General features: G+C 50.0%; 8 protein-coding genes across 8 annotated transcripts in view; 5 read left to right on the top strand and 3 right to left on the bottom strand.

Moving 5' to 3' along the window:
- The first annotated feature begins 5 nt into the window (after positions 1–5).
- BDR25DRAFT_305624 (uncharacterized protein) lies at positions 6–1,903 on the top strand. The gene is made up of 2 exons (XM_033690445.1): positions 6–269; positions 316–1,903. Exons 1-2 carry the CDS (start codon positions 241–243, stop codon positions 1,724–1,726), a joined length of 1,440 nt encoding a protein of 479 aa, XP_033544011.1. The 5' UTR covers positions 6–240; the 3' UTR covers positions 1,727–1,903.
- A 1,812-nt stretch (positions 1,904–3,715) lies between these two features.
- Positions 3,716–4,646, top strand: BDR25DRAFT_305622 (uncharacterized protein). Its single transcript, XM_033690444.1, has 2 exons — positions 3,716–4,014; positions 4,188–4,646. The coding sequence occupies exons 1-2, from the start codon at positions 3,803–3,805 to the stop codon at positions 4,453–4,455; spliced, it is 480 nt and encodes a 159-aa protein (XP_033544010.1). The 5' UTR covers positions 3,716–3,802; the 3' UTR covers positions 4,456–4,646.
- Positions 4,647–4,938: 292 nt separating this feature from the next.
- BDR25DRAFT_235106 (Rhodanese-like protein) lies at positions 4,939–5,924 on the bottom strand (the record flags this gene model as incomplete). The annotated part of the gene is made up of 2 exons (XM_033685502.1): positions 4,939–5,240; positions 5,294–5,924. The coding sequence occupies 2 exons, from the start codon at positions 5,922–5,924 to the stop codon at positions 4,939–4,941; spliced, it is 933 nt and encodes a 310-aa protein (XP_033544009.1).
- Positions 5,925–6,531: 607 nt separating this feature from the next.
- Positions 6,532–6,952, top strand: BDR25DRAFT_196211 (RING/U-box; the record flags this gene model as incomplete). Its single annotated transcript, XM_033684340.1, has 4 exons — positions 6,532–6,673; positions 6,723–6,754; positions 6,808–6,871; positions 6,921–6,952. Coding segments are annotated over 4 exons (270 nt in total), but the record flags the coding sequence as incomplete, so codon positions are not given.
- Positions 6,953–7,668: 716 nt separating this feature from the next.
- On the top strand, positions 7,669–8,457 carry BDR25DRAFT_194463 (uncharacterized protein; the record flags this gene model as incomplete). The annotated part of the gene is made up of 1 exon (XM_033684312.1): positions 7,669–8,457. A coding segment is annotated over one exon (789 nt), but the record flags the coding sequence as incomplete, so codon positions are not given.
- A 299-nt stretch (positions 8,458–8,756) lies between these two features.
- BDR25DRAFT_292159 (uncharacterized protein) lies at positions 8,757–9,804 on the bottom strand (the record flags this gene model as incomplete). The annotated part of the gene is made up of 2 exons (XM_033688642.1): positions 9,661–9,804; positions 8,757–9,482 (listed from the first exon to the last, which is right to left on the bottom strand). The coding sequence occupies exons 1-2, from the start codon at positions 9,712–9,714 to the stop codon at positions 8,757–8,759; spliced, it is 780 nt and encodes a 259-aa protein (XP_033544006.1). The 5' UTR covers positions 9,715–9,804.
- A 387-nt stretch (positions 9,805–10,191) lies between these two features.
- Positions 10,192–10,941, top strand: BDR25DRAFT_292154 (NAD(P)-binding protein; the record flags this gene model as incomplete). The annotated part of the gene is made up of 1 exon (XM_033688641.1): positions 10,192–10,941. The coding sequence occupies one exon, from the start codon at positions 10,192–10,194 to the stop codon at positions 10,939–10,941; it is 750 nt and encodes a 249-aa protein (XP_033544005.1).
- Positions 10,942–14,074: 3,133 nt separating this feature from the next.
- Positions 14,075–16,278, bottom strand: part of BDR25DRAFT_358718 (uncharacterized protein) — a gene marked incomplete at both ends in the record, with an annotated part of 3,117 nt that continues 913 nt past the window's right edge. Inside the window, 17 exons of the mRNA XM_033695992.1 lie at positions 14,075–14,123; positions 14,175–14,210; positions 14,248–14,328; positions 14,379–14,563; positions 14,609–14,642; positions 14,712–14,788; positions 14,818–14,875; positions 14,907–14,917; positions 15,055–15,213; positions 15,242–15,277; positions 15,314–15,349; positions 15,424–15,463; positions 15,496–15,524; positions 15,557–15,628; positions 15,776–15,873; positions 15,963–16,042; positions 16,072–16,245. Coding sequence (XP_033544004.1) covers positions 14,075–14,123; positions 14,175–14,210; positions 14,248–14,328; positions 14,379–14,563; positions 14,609–14,642; positions 14,712–14,788; positions 14,818–14,875; positions 14,907–14,917; positions 15,055–15,213; positions 15,242–15,277; positions 15,314–15,349; positions 15,424–15,463; positions 15,496–15,524; positions 15,557–15,628; positions 15,776–15,873; positions 15,963–16,042; positions 16,072–16,245 — 1,255 coding nt within the window. The remainder of the gene's footprint in view (positions 14,124–14,174; positions 14,211–14,247; positions 14,329–14,378; positions 14,564–14,608; positions 14,643–14,711; positions 14,789–14,817; positions 14,876–14,906; positions 14,918–15,054; positions 15,214–15,241; positions 15,278–15,313; positions 15,350–15,423; positions 15,464–15,495; positions 15,525–15,556; positions 15,629–15,775; positions 15,874–15,962; positions 16,043–16,071; positions 16,246–16,278) is intronic.

Here is a 16,278-nt window from a genome sequence, read left to right as displayed (position 1 = left end):
GAACTCTGTAAGAACCTCAATTGCGCTCACTTCTTATTTAGATGCAATTATTTCCCTTCTGCCTATGATCTTATGAAATCGTTACATCTATCTTTCCTATCACTTTCCCATTTCCTCCCCAAGCTTCCGGCTCGGATACTGCATGCACATCCCAAATGTGGTCCAGGTAACAATTCATTTGGCCGGGTGGCCCACTACCAGACGGGAGGGCTGCTGAGGAGTTGGTGGAGTCCTGAGGATATGGATCCGCAAGCAAAAACGGGCACCAGGTAAATGCTTCGAATTGAATTATTCCCACCAGTTAATACAGAGTAGCGCCGAAAAAGATAACGAGAACAGCTTCCCAACCCCCAAAGCCCCGTTGCGCAATGTCGCAGACTTTTACCGTCGTCAACCCATTTACGATAGACGGATTCACATCCTGGGTGTAGGCAGTGTGGGACGCTTCATTGCACACTCATTGCGCGGCATTCCGAATCCACCACCGATTACGCTACTCTTCCACCGCGGAGGCTTACTGAAAGAATGGAACGAATCGTCGAAAAAACTGCAATTAATAACCGATGGCAGCTCAGAGAAGCAAGGAGGCTTCGATGTGGAGCTAGCGATCCCGCGTCCTCGCTTTCACGGAAAAGAAGTCAAGCCGGAGGAAAATGTACAAGACCCATCAACGTCTTCGGTCTCTCCAGACGCTACGCACCAGCTAATAGATGGGGAATCAAACGAGCCAATTAATAGCCTGATTATGTGCGTGAAGGCACCGAATATTTTAAGCGCACTATCCGCCGTCAAGCATAGACTGCATCCAGAATCCGTCATTCTGTTTTTCCAGAACGGTATGGGCACCGTGGAAGAAGTGAGCAGAGAGATATTTCCGGACCCGCAGACCAGACCACATTATATGCTAGGAATCAACTCCCATGGCATGCACACAAGCCCTGATGACCCTTTTACAGCAACCCATGCTGGATTTGGAACCATATCTATTGGAATTATCCCCCATGAACGAAATCAGGAACCAGGACCATATTCGCCCACACTTCAGTTCAAGCCAGGCTTTCATGAACCCGCAAAGATTCCCGTGACACCAAAGAACCCTGCAAATCCAAACTCCAGCATGAGAGAACCCATGCCATACTTCTCCAGGTGGACCCCTAACAGTCGTTATCTTCTTCGATCTCTGCTCCGCACGCCTGTCCTATGCGCCACCGCATTCTCTCCTCCCGACCTCCTTCAACTACAACTTGAAAAGCTTGCTGTAAACTGCATTGTCAATCCCCTGACCGTCATGCTCGACGCCCGCAACGGATCTATCCTTTACAATTATCATTTAACCCGCGCCATGCGCCTCCTTCTCTCCGAAATCAGCCTCGTGATCCGCAGCATGCCCGAACTCCAGTATATCCCGAACGTAGAACAGCGTTTCGATCCAGGCCGTCTCGAAACCATGGTTGTCGGCGTTGCCAACAAGACTCGTGATAACATTTCAAGTATGTTGGCAGATGTGAGGGCAGGGCGCCGGACGGAGATTGAGTATATTAATGGGTGGGTGGTGAAGAGAGGGGAGGAGTTGGGGATCAGGTGCTTTATGAATTATATGATGATGAACTTGGTGAAGGGGAAGAATGCGATGATCCAGCTGGAGATGGGAGAGGCAGTACCGTTTGTGGAAACTAGGCCGGGGGAGGATGGGATTAAGATTCAAGGAGAAACTGGGGAGGGTTAGGCCTGAATCATGGCTAGAGGGTCTAATGGACTTTGTACCTGGTGCACATCCATTTCTGTCCACACCCTGACTTGTAAAATCACCACGAGATAGCTGGCAGTGGATCCTATATTCACCACTGAGTACCGCGAACTGCCACTTACTATATTAATTGCAAAATTTCAGACGCATACGGTAATACACTGCCCAGTATTAAGCTGAGACCTTTCCAAGTAGTCTCTTGCAGTACCTTTACACGTGAAGCGAAGCGAAGAGAAGTCAGGAAGTTACGGAGTCACCTGCGAGAAGTCGGCTTTGTCAAGATTACTCTTCAACCCACCATCGGCATTACTAGATAAGCAAATTATTAGTATTCTTTGATCGTCATAATGCCTCCATGAGGCCTAAATGTCAATTATCAACAATGATGCATGCCGCAATTGTTACCATGTGCTCCGAGGGGCGCGGCTGGGTACATGTCTCCGAGAAGCTTGCCAATTGCTCTCCCAACGGCGCCCAGCAGTTCTATCGGCACGTGCGCGGCCGCTGCGATTCAGGGGACCCTAGTCTGTCTACTCTATTACAACATCTCAAAGATCCAAGCAATCGTGGCCGTGAGGAGCGTTTCCCTGAAGGTTTTGCTGTTGCTGGAGCTTTTTGGTTGACTACGACGAGAGACGAGGAGTACTAAGATATATCGCACAAGCAGATAATAAGGATAGTAGAGGAATGGGAGGGGGTTCGGATGCCATATTTAACAGGAGAGGAGGTGTTAAAGAAGACGGAGGTTAGTAAGAGGGTCCCTCCTTGTAAGATTGAGTTAGATGAATCCTAGGAGCGGGCACAGTTAGTCTTCTACAGGTGGGCGCTAGGCAAGCTCAAAATCCAATGTATGTTCTTCTTCAACGACGAGATTTCTATCAAGAGCGACTACCAACGCAGGCAAACTAAGGTCTCAAGACCTGTGGGCACCAATCCATTCGGCTATAGTCGTCCGCCAGCTACTGCGTTCAATCAGTGATGGTTTAGGGTGCAATCTGTGAGGGCTGTGGCCTAGGTCCCTTCTATATCTAGGAGAAAGAAACTGGGGCTGGGGAGGAGTAGAATTGCCTTATCATTCACAAAGAGAACAAAGGGAACTTCTATTGCAAGGATGCGTAAGGAAGTGGGCACAGATCCCTGGTACGAATGAGCACTGAATGCAAATACAAGCCAAAAGGATGCCAAAGATCCCCAGCCACTAGGCTACCCTCGCAGGCTCAAAAGGCCTGAGTGGGAGCCCAATATTGAGAGAGTTCAATGTGATAGGAAGCTAAAAAGGTGGCATTGACTGGCTATGGTACAGAGAGCAGGTCCTCCGTCCTCTACTACATTCACGGGCTAGCGAAATCTATAGGCTTTCTAGCCGGGTTGTCAGTATTTCTGAGAGCAAATCTTCTCTTTATACAAAGGCTAGGAAGTTTGCTGTGAAAGATAGGGCTAGGTGCAGCAAATGGATGCGTCTGGTTGTTTGGCTACCTCAATTTCCGGACCTTGACAAGATTGAGCGCTGCTGGATCTAAAGAGATCTTTAAGCATATTAGGGCTCATACACACTTAGATCAATCCTCTAAGTGAGGCTATAAAGGAGAAAGCGACACAGGCTTGGTATAATTTACCACGGGCTAAGGTTGAAGCGGAGTGTAAGATTTTGAGAAGAAGCTTCTCAAATGTATAGAGCATAACCGCAATATCAATTTCTATAGACAATGCTACTATTCTACTAAGTATCCTGCTCTATATATCTCAAGCCTCCCAGTGTTGACTTTCTGCCACCTTCTCGAAGATTTCTTCTTTGTATCAAAATAAGCCCCGCATGCACGTGACTCTGAGACTGGTCGTTACTGGTCGCTCGTCTCGGAAACTTCCACCAATACCTCGGTCCCTTACCTCCGAAAGCCCCGTCTTCGCCGATCCTTCTCGAACCTCCCCAAGCTCTTTTCTCATCTTCATCACCATCACCGCCACTCCCTCTCCTTCTCCAACCCTATCTCTCCCATCGAACCACCTCCTCAATTACAACTAATAGCCTCTCTCCAGCTCCAGCAACTCATCACAATGGCCCGTCAACGTGGTGGATCCGCTCCCCGCCGCCCAACAGCAGCGCCCCCCAAACCCGCTGCCCGTGCCCCTGCTGCACCACCAGCCCGTCAATCTTCCACGGCTGCGGCTCCAACACAGCAGCAACATGCTCCTCCGGCGCAATCTGCTGCGCCGCAACAGGCGAGTCAAGGCCCGGGGTTGTTTGCCAATATGGCCAGTACGGCTGCGTAAGTGAAGATTTTTTTGCAATGTAGTTGTCTGTAGAGCAAAGCTGCGGACGGATAGACGGACTTGGCCTATTTCCACCTTCCCTCAAGCCCGCCCGCGCTGCTTAACACAAAATCTCTACCCATGAGAAAATCCTATCTATATATATACGGATACACTAACTCCTCCCCAGCGGTGTCGCAGTAGGTTCCTCGATCGGGCACGCCATCGGCGGCTTCTTCAGCGGTGGCTCCAGTTCCGCTCCCGCTGAGCAACAATCCGCATCCACCGAATTCGCACAACAGCACCAGGAAACCAGCACCCAGAACGCCACCGGGGCTTGCGCGACGGATATTAACAACTTCCGCAAGTGCATGGATGAGAACCAGGGCAGCTTGACCATTTGCGGGTGGTATTTGGATCAGCTGAAGGCCTGTCAGCAGGCTGCTGGGCAGTACTAGAGAGATTTGAGGAGATGGGATGGGGGAGGGAAAGGGCGGATTTGGTGGCGGTGGACAGATGAGTGGCGGGCGACGAAATTCTGCATTAGCATCTGCATATTTGGATGGACGGATTTTCATCAAAGTCATCAAAGTGGTCTACACTAAAGTACATATCGACAATAGTATCGAATCACCACTTCCAACCAACAGCCATTTCGACAATGTGAAAGCCATATCTGACAGCGTTCCTTGCAAAACTTGGATGGGGTGGGACTAAGTATAACCCCAATCTCTATTATCTATAGGACCTCCTCGGCGCATCTTCAAGGTACTAGGAAAGTGACATTGGCTGCTTGATTCCCTCAATTTCGATAGCTATATACAGGACCGCATTTGCTAAATGATAGACAGGGATATCGGGGTAAGGGTATCGTTCCATGGAAGGGCTATTGTAGTAGCCACCTAACGCATCAAACGCACCAAGCCACCAAATCAGTAACTTCAATCACCAATTTTGCGAATCAGACTGTCTGAGGGAGATACTCGTTGGGCCCATTCGGTCCAGCTCCCATCATACAGTCTCCTGTTCTCGGATTCAAATCCAGCTTCGGTGAGAGCTGCATCGAGAACAGCAGCCGTGACGCCGGTTCCGCAGCTGCTGATGATGGGTTTTGAGGCATCAACGCCTTTAGACTTGAAGAGGGCTTGCAGGTCAGAGCTGGGGAGGAGGGTTTTGTCTTTGGGGTCGAGGACGTCGGAGGCAGGGACGGAGATAGAGTAGGGAATGTGGCCAGATGAGAGGCCTGTCTGTTATCAGTTCTGCATACGAATTGGAGTTCGTATGGGGGTTCGTTACCTTTCCTAGGCTCTGGTTCAGTCCCCTTGAATCTCCCACTGCTCCTTGCATCCAGGATTTGTACCTCCTCTGCACCCTCCTTCCCCTGTTCTTTCGCGATTTCTCGGACTTCTTCAAATGCTACTACTTTGCTCTTGTCCAGCTCTGGGATTGAATACTCGACTACATCCACGGGCGCGGGCTCTCCGCTTTCGACCGGATAACCTTGCTCGCACCAGAGCCGGAAGTTGTTCAAAACATGCACGTTCTGGTGTCCGAAGACCTGCAGCGTCCAGCCCACTCGCGGTGCACTAAATATTCCGAGCTCCTTCGAGTCATAAACCACCACACTATCATCACGGCGGACGCCAAGCTCGCCCATCGCTCTCGCAAAATCAGTTGCCGACGGAAGCATATGTGGGTACGGAGAATTGGGATCTTTAACAGCATCGAGGTCGAAAAACCTAGCGTGTGGAATACGAGATGCTTTGAAAGTTTGTCGTCCGTCACGGCCGTCGTTGGGCAGGAACCAAGATGCGCAGAGGGGGATGATTTTGGGTGCAGTAGAGAGTTTGGAATGAAGGTTTTTTTGGAGTGCGGAATTGAGTTCGGCGGGGGTGACAAGGTATGAGGAGAGCGTGTACTGAGACATTGCTCTCCTTGCCCCCAATGGCAGAGCGAAGTTGCGGGAGAGCGGCCGGAGAGTGTAGTGTAGGCTTGAGTGCAGCATCTTGGACGCTGGTGAGAGGCAATGAGGGTTAGTCAGGAACATTGGAATGGAGCTGGGTGGGGATATGAAGTGTTAAGACGCCGGTGCAAGCAAGCTCTCACTCCCATTGTCATTGTCAGGTGCTGATTGAGGGGCCTGGGGGTCTTGATCGGCGGCACCTCCCCTCTATTTGCTATGTCGGGCTGCAGTCACGTGGGCGCGGGGGAAGAACGTCACTCACCCGCGTGGCTCAATCACTCACGGTGTACGGTGGTAGATTGCATGGTTTGGTGAAGAGTAAGGAGAAGTGAAGTTTGCAGAGATGGCCGGGAATTGGTTGATTAACGAAGAAGTGAAAGGAATTGGTCTTGGCGCAATCGTGAGATGCCGTGGGAGTGATGGTGACCGCCACCCTCACCGCCTGGCCATTTGGACGTGTTTTTGTTTTCACTCCCGTCCCATCCCGCGCGTATGTGCTCCATAAATACTACTGCGCTCACTACAACACAAGCGCTTCGAACGACTTATATCACCAGGCACTGACGACAAGATGAAAGTCACGATTCGGGAGTGGAATGGCATCGCCGCCTGGCGCTGGGACATGCCCGACGATGACGTCTGTGGAATCTGTCGCAACCCGTACGACAGCACTTGCTCCAGATGCAAGTTCCCGGGCGATGAGTGCCCCTTGTGTCAGTCAAACTGCACAGTTTGAAAAGTCTAATGCTCATTTATCTACAGTGCTTGGCGAATGCAATCATTCATTTCACATGGTATACGGCCTCTCACAGGGAACGGTCGGTTGGTGCTAATTAATGGGGAATAGCACTGTATCTTCTCATGGTTGCGGCAAGAGAGTGCGCAGGAGAAATGTCCCATGTGTCGCCAACGTACGCGCATCTTGAATCCTGGCTGAGGCGTCGCTAATGGGTGCTCCAGCGTTCAAGAGCAAGTCTCAAGAAGCTCCCGCTCCGCCACCATCGCAGACGCCGACTTCTAATATCACTACGCAAACCCCCGCTTGACCCATTCATCGCAATCACACGCCATTTAGTCACGCAAATATGATGTCTGTGTGCTGTTGTATGCTTGGACGGGTGGATAAATTTTGCGCTTTTCATCGCAAAGGAAGGGTATCGAGTGGCACTGCCGGTCAGTTTTGCGAGCCCCCTCCTAGAAAAGCACTTGCAGGCTGACTATGGGCCACTGCTATAGGGATGTTGGATGCTGTTGTTACTGTGATGGGGGCTTCTCTGATAATTGGCGTTTGGTCGATACCCTATTTCGTTGATGTAATCAGGCCAAGCCACTATCTACTAGTGCCTGTACCTCTCTCTATGTACCATGGCTGCCCTAGGGGCTCCATCTGATGATCAATACAAAAAACAACACACTTCCTTCCGCTCCACCACCACCACCCCAAGCTTACAGTTGAATGCCGGCATATCTTGGCGTGTTAATGGAAGGGGACATGCTTTTTCAGCTCGACCTAAGCATGTCCATCAATTCAATACCAAGCACGAATTCTCCGAACTCACTTCCTGCTCATCGTGCATCGCGCATCGTGCAATGTGCATCGGACCCCAGTTTGCACGGACCCGCTCGTTATCGATAAAAGCTCCCAGCTCCAGCTCCAACTCAAGCTCAGCCCTACCCCAGCCTCCGAACTCCCCTCCACCCAGAAATCATGCCTTCAAATCCAAATCCTACACCACCGACCCTACTAGCCCACCCCTCTAACTTACCTCGCTCGCCTGCTCAGCCACACCTCGAAGAGCCACCTGAACCACAAGATGAACCACCCGAGCCCCACTACACTGATGACCCGCCCTACGACGCTGAAGACCAGATCCCCTACCCCGAACCCGGCTCCGAACAAACCCTTCTCCCGCCACCAAATTTCAACCCTTTCTTCACACTGGTAGAGGATACTACAACCGGCGAACACTACCATCCATACGTCCACTATGTCTTCGCCGACGACGACCCCGTCATAGTTACCGCGGCCGCAATGCGCGGGTTAGGGTTAGACGACACACAATATCTCCCGCAGAACGCCCCCGAGGGCGAAGAAGGGCAAGACACTGGAGCGGAGGGCGAGGTTCAAGACACGGCCGTTGAATCACCCCTTCCACCGCCGATACCGGGGGCTAAGGAGAGGTTTTTGATCGTGGATGTTGGCGCCGATGGTCACACCATTCTGGATGCACAGAGTCTGTCGGCGGAATGGCAGGTTACGAATTCGGGGGTGAGGTCTGCACCCAGCTTTGACGAGGAAGATGCTGAGCAGGGGTATATGCTGAAGGTGGAGGGAGTAGAAATACCGAGGAAGAATAAAGGAAAGGGTAAAGGGGAGCCGGGGGAGGGAAAGTTGAAGGAGGCGAGGGACAGGGCGGGCGGAGATGTGTTTGGGGCGTTGGATGGGTTGGTCAGTGGGATTGAGGGTAGTCTGGAAGTTGCGGGGAAGATTGGGGGTGGAAGGGAAGGAGCGGGGGAGAGTAATAGGACAGTTGTAGGAGAGGATAAGATAGCAGGGAGATGAGGCTCATGAGGTGTAAAGTATGACGCGTGAAGTATGAGGTATGAGGTATGAGGTATGAGGTATGAGGTATGAGGTATGAGGTATGAGGTCTAAGGTCTAAAAAATGGTGGGAATTTGTGGGGGCGTCTTGGAAGGAGTGCATTTGCATTTGGTAGGTTGTTTATGGCGTCCAGACGTACTTCAAAGTCTACCTTTAATCTACTCAGGCATGCGTCGCCCTCCCATCTAAAGACTTACCCATCAGCCTTCCCTTCCTGGGCTCCAACCCCAGTCCCCGCATCCACTTCCCCATTCATCTCATCCCATATCTTCCTGTTCCCCTTGGAACTCCCCTCCAACCCCGCAAACCTCGCCGGATCATCTCCCGGAATCATCATCTCAAACACCTCCCTCACAGCTGCATACTCATAATACCCACATCTCGCAATCGGCACCGTTTTCCTTACATCAATTCTCCTATCCGTCAAAACGCGTTCGTCGATATGAATCCCAATAACCCGTCCTATTACAACGTCTACAGACCCCATCGGCGGATTCCCAGGCAGTCGCAAGGTTGAGTAATGTGTGCATTCGAATTTAATCGGACTGCGCTTTACCATGGGTACTTGCATCCGCTCCATCCCCTTTCCCTTGGTTCGCACAGCCACGGAGTTCAATCTCGCGTCTTCCTTCTCCAGTCCTGCATGCTCGAATTCATCGATCTCGCTCCCAACGCCCTCAGCCGTTAAATTCACATGCTCTCGGAGTTCATAGGTGGCTAGGTTCCAGCAGAACACGCCCGTGGACTCGACGTTGCGGACTGTGTCTTTTTGACCGGTGGTCGGGGTTTGATTCGCCGAGAACATGACGTATGGTGGGTCGAAGGTGAGGTTGTTGAATTGGGAGTATGGAGCTAGGTTCGCGGTGCCATTTTGTGAGAGCGTTGATATCCAGCCTATTGGCCGGGGGATCACGCAGGCCTGGTAGGGTGGTGTTAGTGTTGTAGGTATTGGGGCGATGTTGAGTTTAGGGGATGCTACTAAGATTAGAGGATGTTGCTGAGGTTGGGATAAAGGTGGAGGGGAAGGGGAAGGAGTGATGTCTTCTATTCGTAACAAGGTCGAAAGCTGGTAAGGGGTTGAAGAGGCTGCTAGCTACCTTGAATGGGTCATTGGGAAGCCCGTGATCTGTTATCCCGGGCTCATAAAACATTCTGTACACAGAATCCACTCTTTAACTCAAATCAAAAATTCACAATCCTAGTCCACTGAAGGAATATCTGAAACCCAAATTCGGTGCCAGATATTATCTTAGCAAAAGGAGATCGAAGACGTCGAACTTCTAAGTCACACAGCCTTTTACATTCTTACATCCCGTAGTCTGAGGCTCCCACCCTGCGGGGAACTTCGCACTGGAGCCCACTCTCGGCAACCCCCATTCGAAGGTGACGGGTAATTATCCTGCGCTAATGCAAGCGTTTGTGCTCAGCCCCTTCGGCATTTACTAGAGCGGTCCGAGAGCTAGATTGGGGATGGTTTCCTGCACATGCCAATGTCTTTCGTGACAAATTCAAGTACATACTTTCTCTCCAGATGAATCTAGCAAGAGGGCTACTCTGTTAATCTTATTCCGATACTCGGCCCAAGCTGTATTAACGTCACTGAGGCAGAACGGGGGGATAAATTAACCATGCCAACAATACTCATCACAGGAGCCTCTTCCGGCCTTGGCCTCGCTTTCCTCAAACACTACATTTCAACTACAGAATCGGATACCAAGATAATTGCCCTCGATATCACACCCCCGGCTCCAGAAACCTTGGCTCTGTCACCAGGTGTGCAATTCTTCAAAGCCGATATCACAAACACAACCTCACTATCCACAATATCTTCACAATTCGCAAACACGCCAATACACCTCCTAATCCACTCAGCCGGGATCCGCGGCCTTGTGCCAGAAATTGTGAGCAGTCAGAAAGGCAATGTTGCAGCAGCAGAAACATATCACGTCATGGATCACAACACAATGATGCGCACATTTGAAGTGAATTCGTTTGGAACGTTCAGTGTCATTAAGTCGTTCCTTCCGAGCCTCCAACTCGCCGCCTCGTCACCACGTTCGGAGATTCTGCCAAAAGTCGTCGTTATTTCTTCCCGTATGGGCTCTGTTTCTTCGAATGTGACGGGCGGTGGCTATGCATATCGTGCGAGCAAAGCGGCGTTGAATTCTGTTGTAAAAAGCTTCAGTATTGACGCCCCGGATGTGGTATTCTTGCTATTGCATCCAGGGAGGGTGGAAACGGGGCTAGTGGAGTGGAAAGAGGAAGGGGCGATAAGTGTGGAAGAGAGTGTGGTAGATTGCTTGAAAGTGATTCAGAGTTCGGGGCATGATATGAGTGGGAAATTTGTGGATCGGTGGGGGGTGGAGATAGGATGGTAGGGATGGTAGACAATTAGGTGTAGGAAATGGGATCTTTACGTCAGTAGACGAGGTCTCGGCTCGGCCTTATTGAGTTCAATGCCCCCACGGCCATTCTCGAGCCCATTTCATAATGGCTCTGATGGCCAAGCCGACGAGAAGGAGGAGCCAGAAGGGTATAATGTCAGCAATGGTGCCAGTACTCTCTGGAGTCTTGCATGGATTCGGAGGACGGACTGCCTATTTCAAGAAAGTCTGGAGATCTTACGTCATGTTGGAGTATGAACGACGATGTCTGTTGCAGTTTGACTTGTTGTGATCATGATTATGGTGATTGCTGGTGGTAATAGTGATGTCTGAAGCCTGAAGCCAGATTTTGCTGGCCATTCCTCTCGTCCTAGAGGGCTTGCCCACTTCTGCTCTCCGAAGACGCGTTTCCATACTGAACAAGGAATCTTGTCAGCTAGGAGCTGTTATATATATACGTAGAGGGCAGGAGTATACCCCTAGGCGAACAGACATTGTCCTCTGTGGGGTTGTGGCATCTGAACGGGGAATGGTGCCCGCCCTGAAGCCGTGAAGCCTTTCGTGACCTGCGTGAAGATCCTTCTGGCTAGGTACCATAATATAGAGACTATCTCCCTAAAAAGTAAGTTAACAGGGCGTTGCTTCGAGGCCGGTGGACCGGGGCTGTCCAATGGGGATGCATGATCTCAATCACTAAACCCATTCCTCGACGTGTAACAACACTCCCATAGGCTAGTATAGTTGTAAGCTAGAGCGCCAGGGTATGAGGCCTTAAGCGCAGGGTAGGGCAAGACCTTTCTAGGTAGGCCAGGGAGGAACAGCATCATCAGACAACTCTCTGCTCATCTCCCAGCCCCTACTTCATGGACACACTGCAATTCTGAAGTAGGTGCAATGGACTAGAAAGAGTGACACTGGAAGAAATGCAGAACGCAGGCCAGTCATATTCGAGCCACAGAGAGCATGAGACGGTACACCACGCGGGGAATTCCCCACCGAGAGGAACGACCACAAGAAAGCTTCCACAAAGGAGCTCAGAGCAAGCCATTTCAGTTTAGATGTCCTCAAGATATAGCTCTGCAGGAAGTGTTAACTCTATGCAGAAGGAAAGTAAGGCATCATGGGTCCTGGGTGTGCCGGCAACGCTGGCGCCTGCAGACCTGGTACCTTCCATCGGCCTGGCTAACCATTGGCACGCCTTCCGTTGGAATCAGGCTGCGAAAAAACAGGTCAATATGCCAGAAGAGCTGAGATGCAGTGAGGAGAATATCCCTTAGGGAAGCTAAAGAAACTAGGAAGGGGCGTACAATATACATGTACGGAGTGGGTATACAATCAAATGGCCTCTAAATAGGTTCGTAATGCGCTTACAACACGACTAGCGGCCCTGGTCCATCGTGGATGACCGAAGCTTCGGACCGGTGAATATGGCTCCAGAAATACCAATAGGAAAAATATTAAAGCCCAGGGTAAGGGAGGCCTATCGTGGAAGCCGCTATTTGACGTCGGGGCGAAAGGCACCAATGGGATTGGACAAACCCCAGAGGCGGTCTCACTCGAAGAATTCCACCCTCCGAAGCAATATCAGTTCTGTAACCCTTTCAAGATAGAGGGCATGAGCGATGTCCGGTGGGCTGAATTGAATATAGCTCTTCTTTCTAGGAGAGTCTTTAATATTTAGATTTGTAGTGTGCAAACGAATCCGAGTCGCTTTGACACTGGACATTTTCATCTCCGAGCAGTAAATCCTTCGATGTTTGGAACTGAGGCTTGTTGCTTCGAGAATGAAACGAGGACAAACTCAAGAGCGGGGCTTACGCCTCATATCAATGTGGCTGGATTCTGTGCCCATATTGGGATCCATGGATCCTTTCCAAGGAATCTGCCACTCTCATTCACCTTTCTATGTGGCCCTTGCTTATTCAAGCTGGAGTCGTGGAGTCAGACTCATTCGGCCAAGGCGTTGAGTCTTGGGTGGTTGCATTATCCAAGCAAATTTATGGGCCTTGAGACTCATTGCTGCCGCTTGACACAGGGTTTTGCAAGGGGATCCTTACCTATTATTATAAGTTGCGACTTAAGAAGGGTCTCTTGTAGTAAGTGGTACGCAGCCAGCTTACTCCAAACACATCTTCCCCACTCTTTCAGATCTCGTGGCTATGTTGTCTCCAATGAAGCATTGTATTGCTTTGCGTCTCGCGTCGCTTCTTATTATTGCACATATACGGAGAAGGAGCAAGATATCGTAGGATTAAGGGTGGACATGATAGGTGAGTGCGAGTGCGGCCGATGACAGTGAGTGAAGATCACATAGCCGTCTCCCCTAGAGCTACTTGTGAAAGGTGCGTATTCGATCGTCTCAAGGTGGATTGAAAGCGACTTTGCCAACGACGGTCTTCAGAAGCTCTTAATAGGAAGATCGCATCCAAAATCTCTATGGGGTTGAGCTTGTCGAGTTTCCTAGTCTCCTATATCATTATGCGGTTGGCTGTGTCGGTCGCAGGGCCGGACGGTAACATGGCTCGAAGCTCAACCCTCCAACATGGACGACAGCGAAGGGTTAGCGAAGAGGAGGAACGAATCTCACTACCTATTACGAACTCCTCACCGCAGTAGCTTCTGTTATCCCAAAATCGTACCACACTACATGCTTACCTTCTCCGAGGTCCGCATGGACCACCTCTTCCTCGTATTCAAAGCAAAAGGACGAGAGGAGACTGCACAAGTAACAAGAATCTACGAGACCCACAAACAAATAATACGAATTACTACATCACTTACCTTTACCGGATATTTGTCCCAACCACATGCTCTCTAATGCTGCGATCCCAAGTCTCCTACAATCTGCTAAAGAGAAGATTCGAAAGCCACATTCCTCAAATCTTCTCTCAGCGCTTTGCGCCGCTGTGCAATAAAATCAATCTCCAGGCCCTCAAAAGGAGCGGCTCACATGCTTCGAAGGCGTACGCGATGCCTAAAATTGTCGACAACACAACACACAAAGGCATGACGATGTCAGGGGGATGAACTGAAGCTTGGGGAAGAGTTTCTCAGCGTCGATCTCCCGCCACCTCGCCATGCCTAATGAGGGATGGTGGTGATATGGAGCCCTTGTGCGGGGGTTCCTTTAGCATCCTGATTTAGCATACTGACGAACATTACACCATTCGTTTGACCTTCCATCAAAAGAACATCATTAATTTTACGGTTTCTAGAGGATTACAGACTCTTGCTCTTTCTTTCGAGTGGGCTTCCCCCGTATTCTAAGTCATTCTATCTCCACCCTTAACAAAATCCCACTGGGAACACCGCAAAATCTCAAGGCACCCCACAGATGGCATATACCGGCTCAATTCTGCTTCGTGAGAATGACTGTCGGGCCTGGAACGCAGTTCCTTCGGATCATAGGCTCCCTACGTACAAAAGAACACGGAACGAGTCCATTGATAACTTGGAGGGCCACCATGGCGCAGCTCTCTTTAGCCAGACTACCACTGAGCTTCCTCACGACTCTGGGATAGATTAGAGCATATAATACGCTCAGCCAGCACGTTCTAGGTATATAGAACTGAACAACTTCTTCAAGGACTCTCTGGCCGGCTCCAAGCTCTTTGTACTATTCTTCGACAGACCCCTGTTGTTGTGTTTGTCTAACTTGCACCAAATTAGCATTTATCTCCTCCAAATGACGACGTCTTAGAGAAAATAAATCCCGTGAAGCGCCAAGCCTCTAAAAAAGGGCCTGCCTAGTAATTGTCTCAGACGTCAATAGAAGATTAACCAATGGCAGCCTTGAAAAACTGTTTGTCTCTATAAGCCTGAGGGCTCTACAATGGGCTGTCTAATCAACGTTGGGCTGGGACTTCTCACAATCCTAGAAAACCATATAGCTCCCTTGACTCTCAGTCTACAATACAAAGTGGAATATCTGATTGGGGGGGGGGTCCTAAATGTCGAACTTTCCTGGATTCTATGATTCAAGGCAGTGTCTGAGCAGTACTAGCGATTAGTATTGTGCATAGTAGGACTATATTATTATTGCTTTCTGCATAAAATATAACCCCTATAAGAATAGTTAGCCCTTTGAGGTAGTAGTGCCTGCTTAACAAGTCGTCCGTACGAAAAGATGCTGGCAGCATGAATAACTGGAGTAAACTCTGAGAGTCCTGTTACCACGAAGGCTGAAAGGCGCAGAGTTCTCCATATTTTACTTTGTAGACGAGGGTTCACGACGACAAAGCGGGTCAAGAGGCCCAGTGTACTAATCTAGAAGCCTAGGTTAGCAGAGCGTGACTGATACCGGCGCATGACGAGGGTAGAACTGTGCGCACTATTGAACTGTAGATTTTCTGTAGATTCGGCTCACCATAGAAGATGACGTAGATACCTGATATGAAGTAGCCTAGTAGTATTCGAAAGACAATGACGACATCATCCAAACGACCCCATAGGTCGGAATAGTAGGCAGAGTGGCACAGCAGTGTATGGCATTTTGACGAAATACCAAATCAAATCACTGATATCGACAAGTATATGTAAAAGACGGACCAGTCGGCCCAAGAAGCTCGTGGGAGGTTCTAGGAGAAGTAAAGGGTCAGGAAGTAGTTACCAAGAACGCCACCGCAGCTGGAACAGGATGAGAGTAGATGTTAACAGTCTCACTCTGAAGGCATGTTAAACTCTGAAGATGGATGGATGTCTTTATTACGCCCGGCTCTAGCCTAGAGGGCACTAGTAGTTTATTACATAAGCAATTCCTTGGTAATGGCATACCTCCTAATAGCCCATACATGTAAAATATCTATCTCTCTGTATTTTCCTAGCGAACTCTCCTATACCTCTCGTATTTAGTAAGTAGCAAGTATTCTTGAGGCTCTCTCCTCCAAGTGTTCAGTGTCCCTTTGTCGGCGAATGAAGCGGAACCTGCTGGCGTACGAGTGTTAGTATAGTGTAGGATTATTCTTAAAGTTGCAAGATTCTAGGAGTTCTGCAATCGCGTGCAGCAGCTGTGCAACGGCGGCGGTGGGCCTTGTTTGTGATAGGTAACAACGGTGTGGGTTTTGAAAAGGGTTCTGGTTGCTCTGGAACCGGAGTTCTAGGTCGTGGACAGAGAGGACAGGCGACGATTGATGTGGCGAGCCACGGTGGGGCGGCGTAGTTTTTGGGCTTGATGTTCTGGCTTTTGGAGTAGGGGCTAGTGGTTTAGATGCCGAGGGTTGGAGAGGGTGACATGAGTGTGAGGGGAATGGTGGCGGCGAGGTGTTTTTGCTGGGGCTGGATGGCGTACTAGCAGCCACACTTGCATATGACCGCTGAGAAGGTATGCGCGAT

Source organism: Lindgomyces ingoldianus (genome assembly GCF_010093535.1).
Source record: "Lindgomyces ingoldianus strain ATCC 200398 unplaced genomic scaffold BDR25scaffold_30, whole genome shotgun sequence".
Classification (NCBI taxonomy): domain Eukaryota; kingdom Fungi; phylum Ascomycota; class Dothideomycetes; order Pleosporales; family Lindgomycetaceae; genus Lindgomyces; species Lindgomyces ingoldianus.
The sequence above is the reverse complement of the archived record's forward strand: the minus strand, read 5'-3'. Positions and strand labels throughout refer to the sequence as shown.

Bases quoted from the DNA above. Each gene is read 5' to 3' on its own strand.
- BDR25DRAFT_305624 (XM_033690445.1), top strand. From the start codon at position 241: ATGGATCCGCAAGCAAAAACGGGCACCAG. The intron at 270-315 runs GTAAATGCTTCG...AATACAGAGTAG, and splicing joins CAAGCAAAAACGGGCACCAG to CGCCGAAAAAGATAACGAGA.
- BDR25DRAFT_305622 (XM_033690444.1), top strand. From the start codon at position 3,803: ATGGCCCGTCAACGTGGTGGATCCGCTCCCCGCCGCCCAACAGCAGCG. The intron at 4,015-4,187 runs GTAAGTGAAGAT...ACTCCTCCCCAG, and splicing joins AATATGGCCAGTACGGCTGC to CGGTGTCGCAGTAGGTTCCT.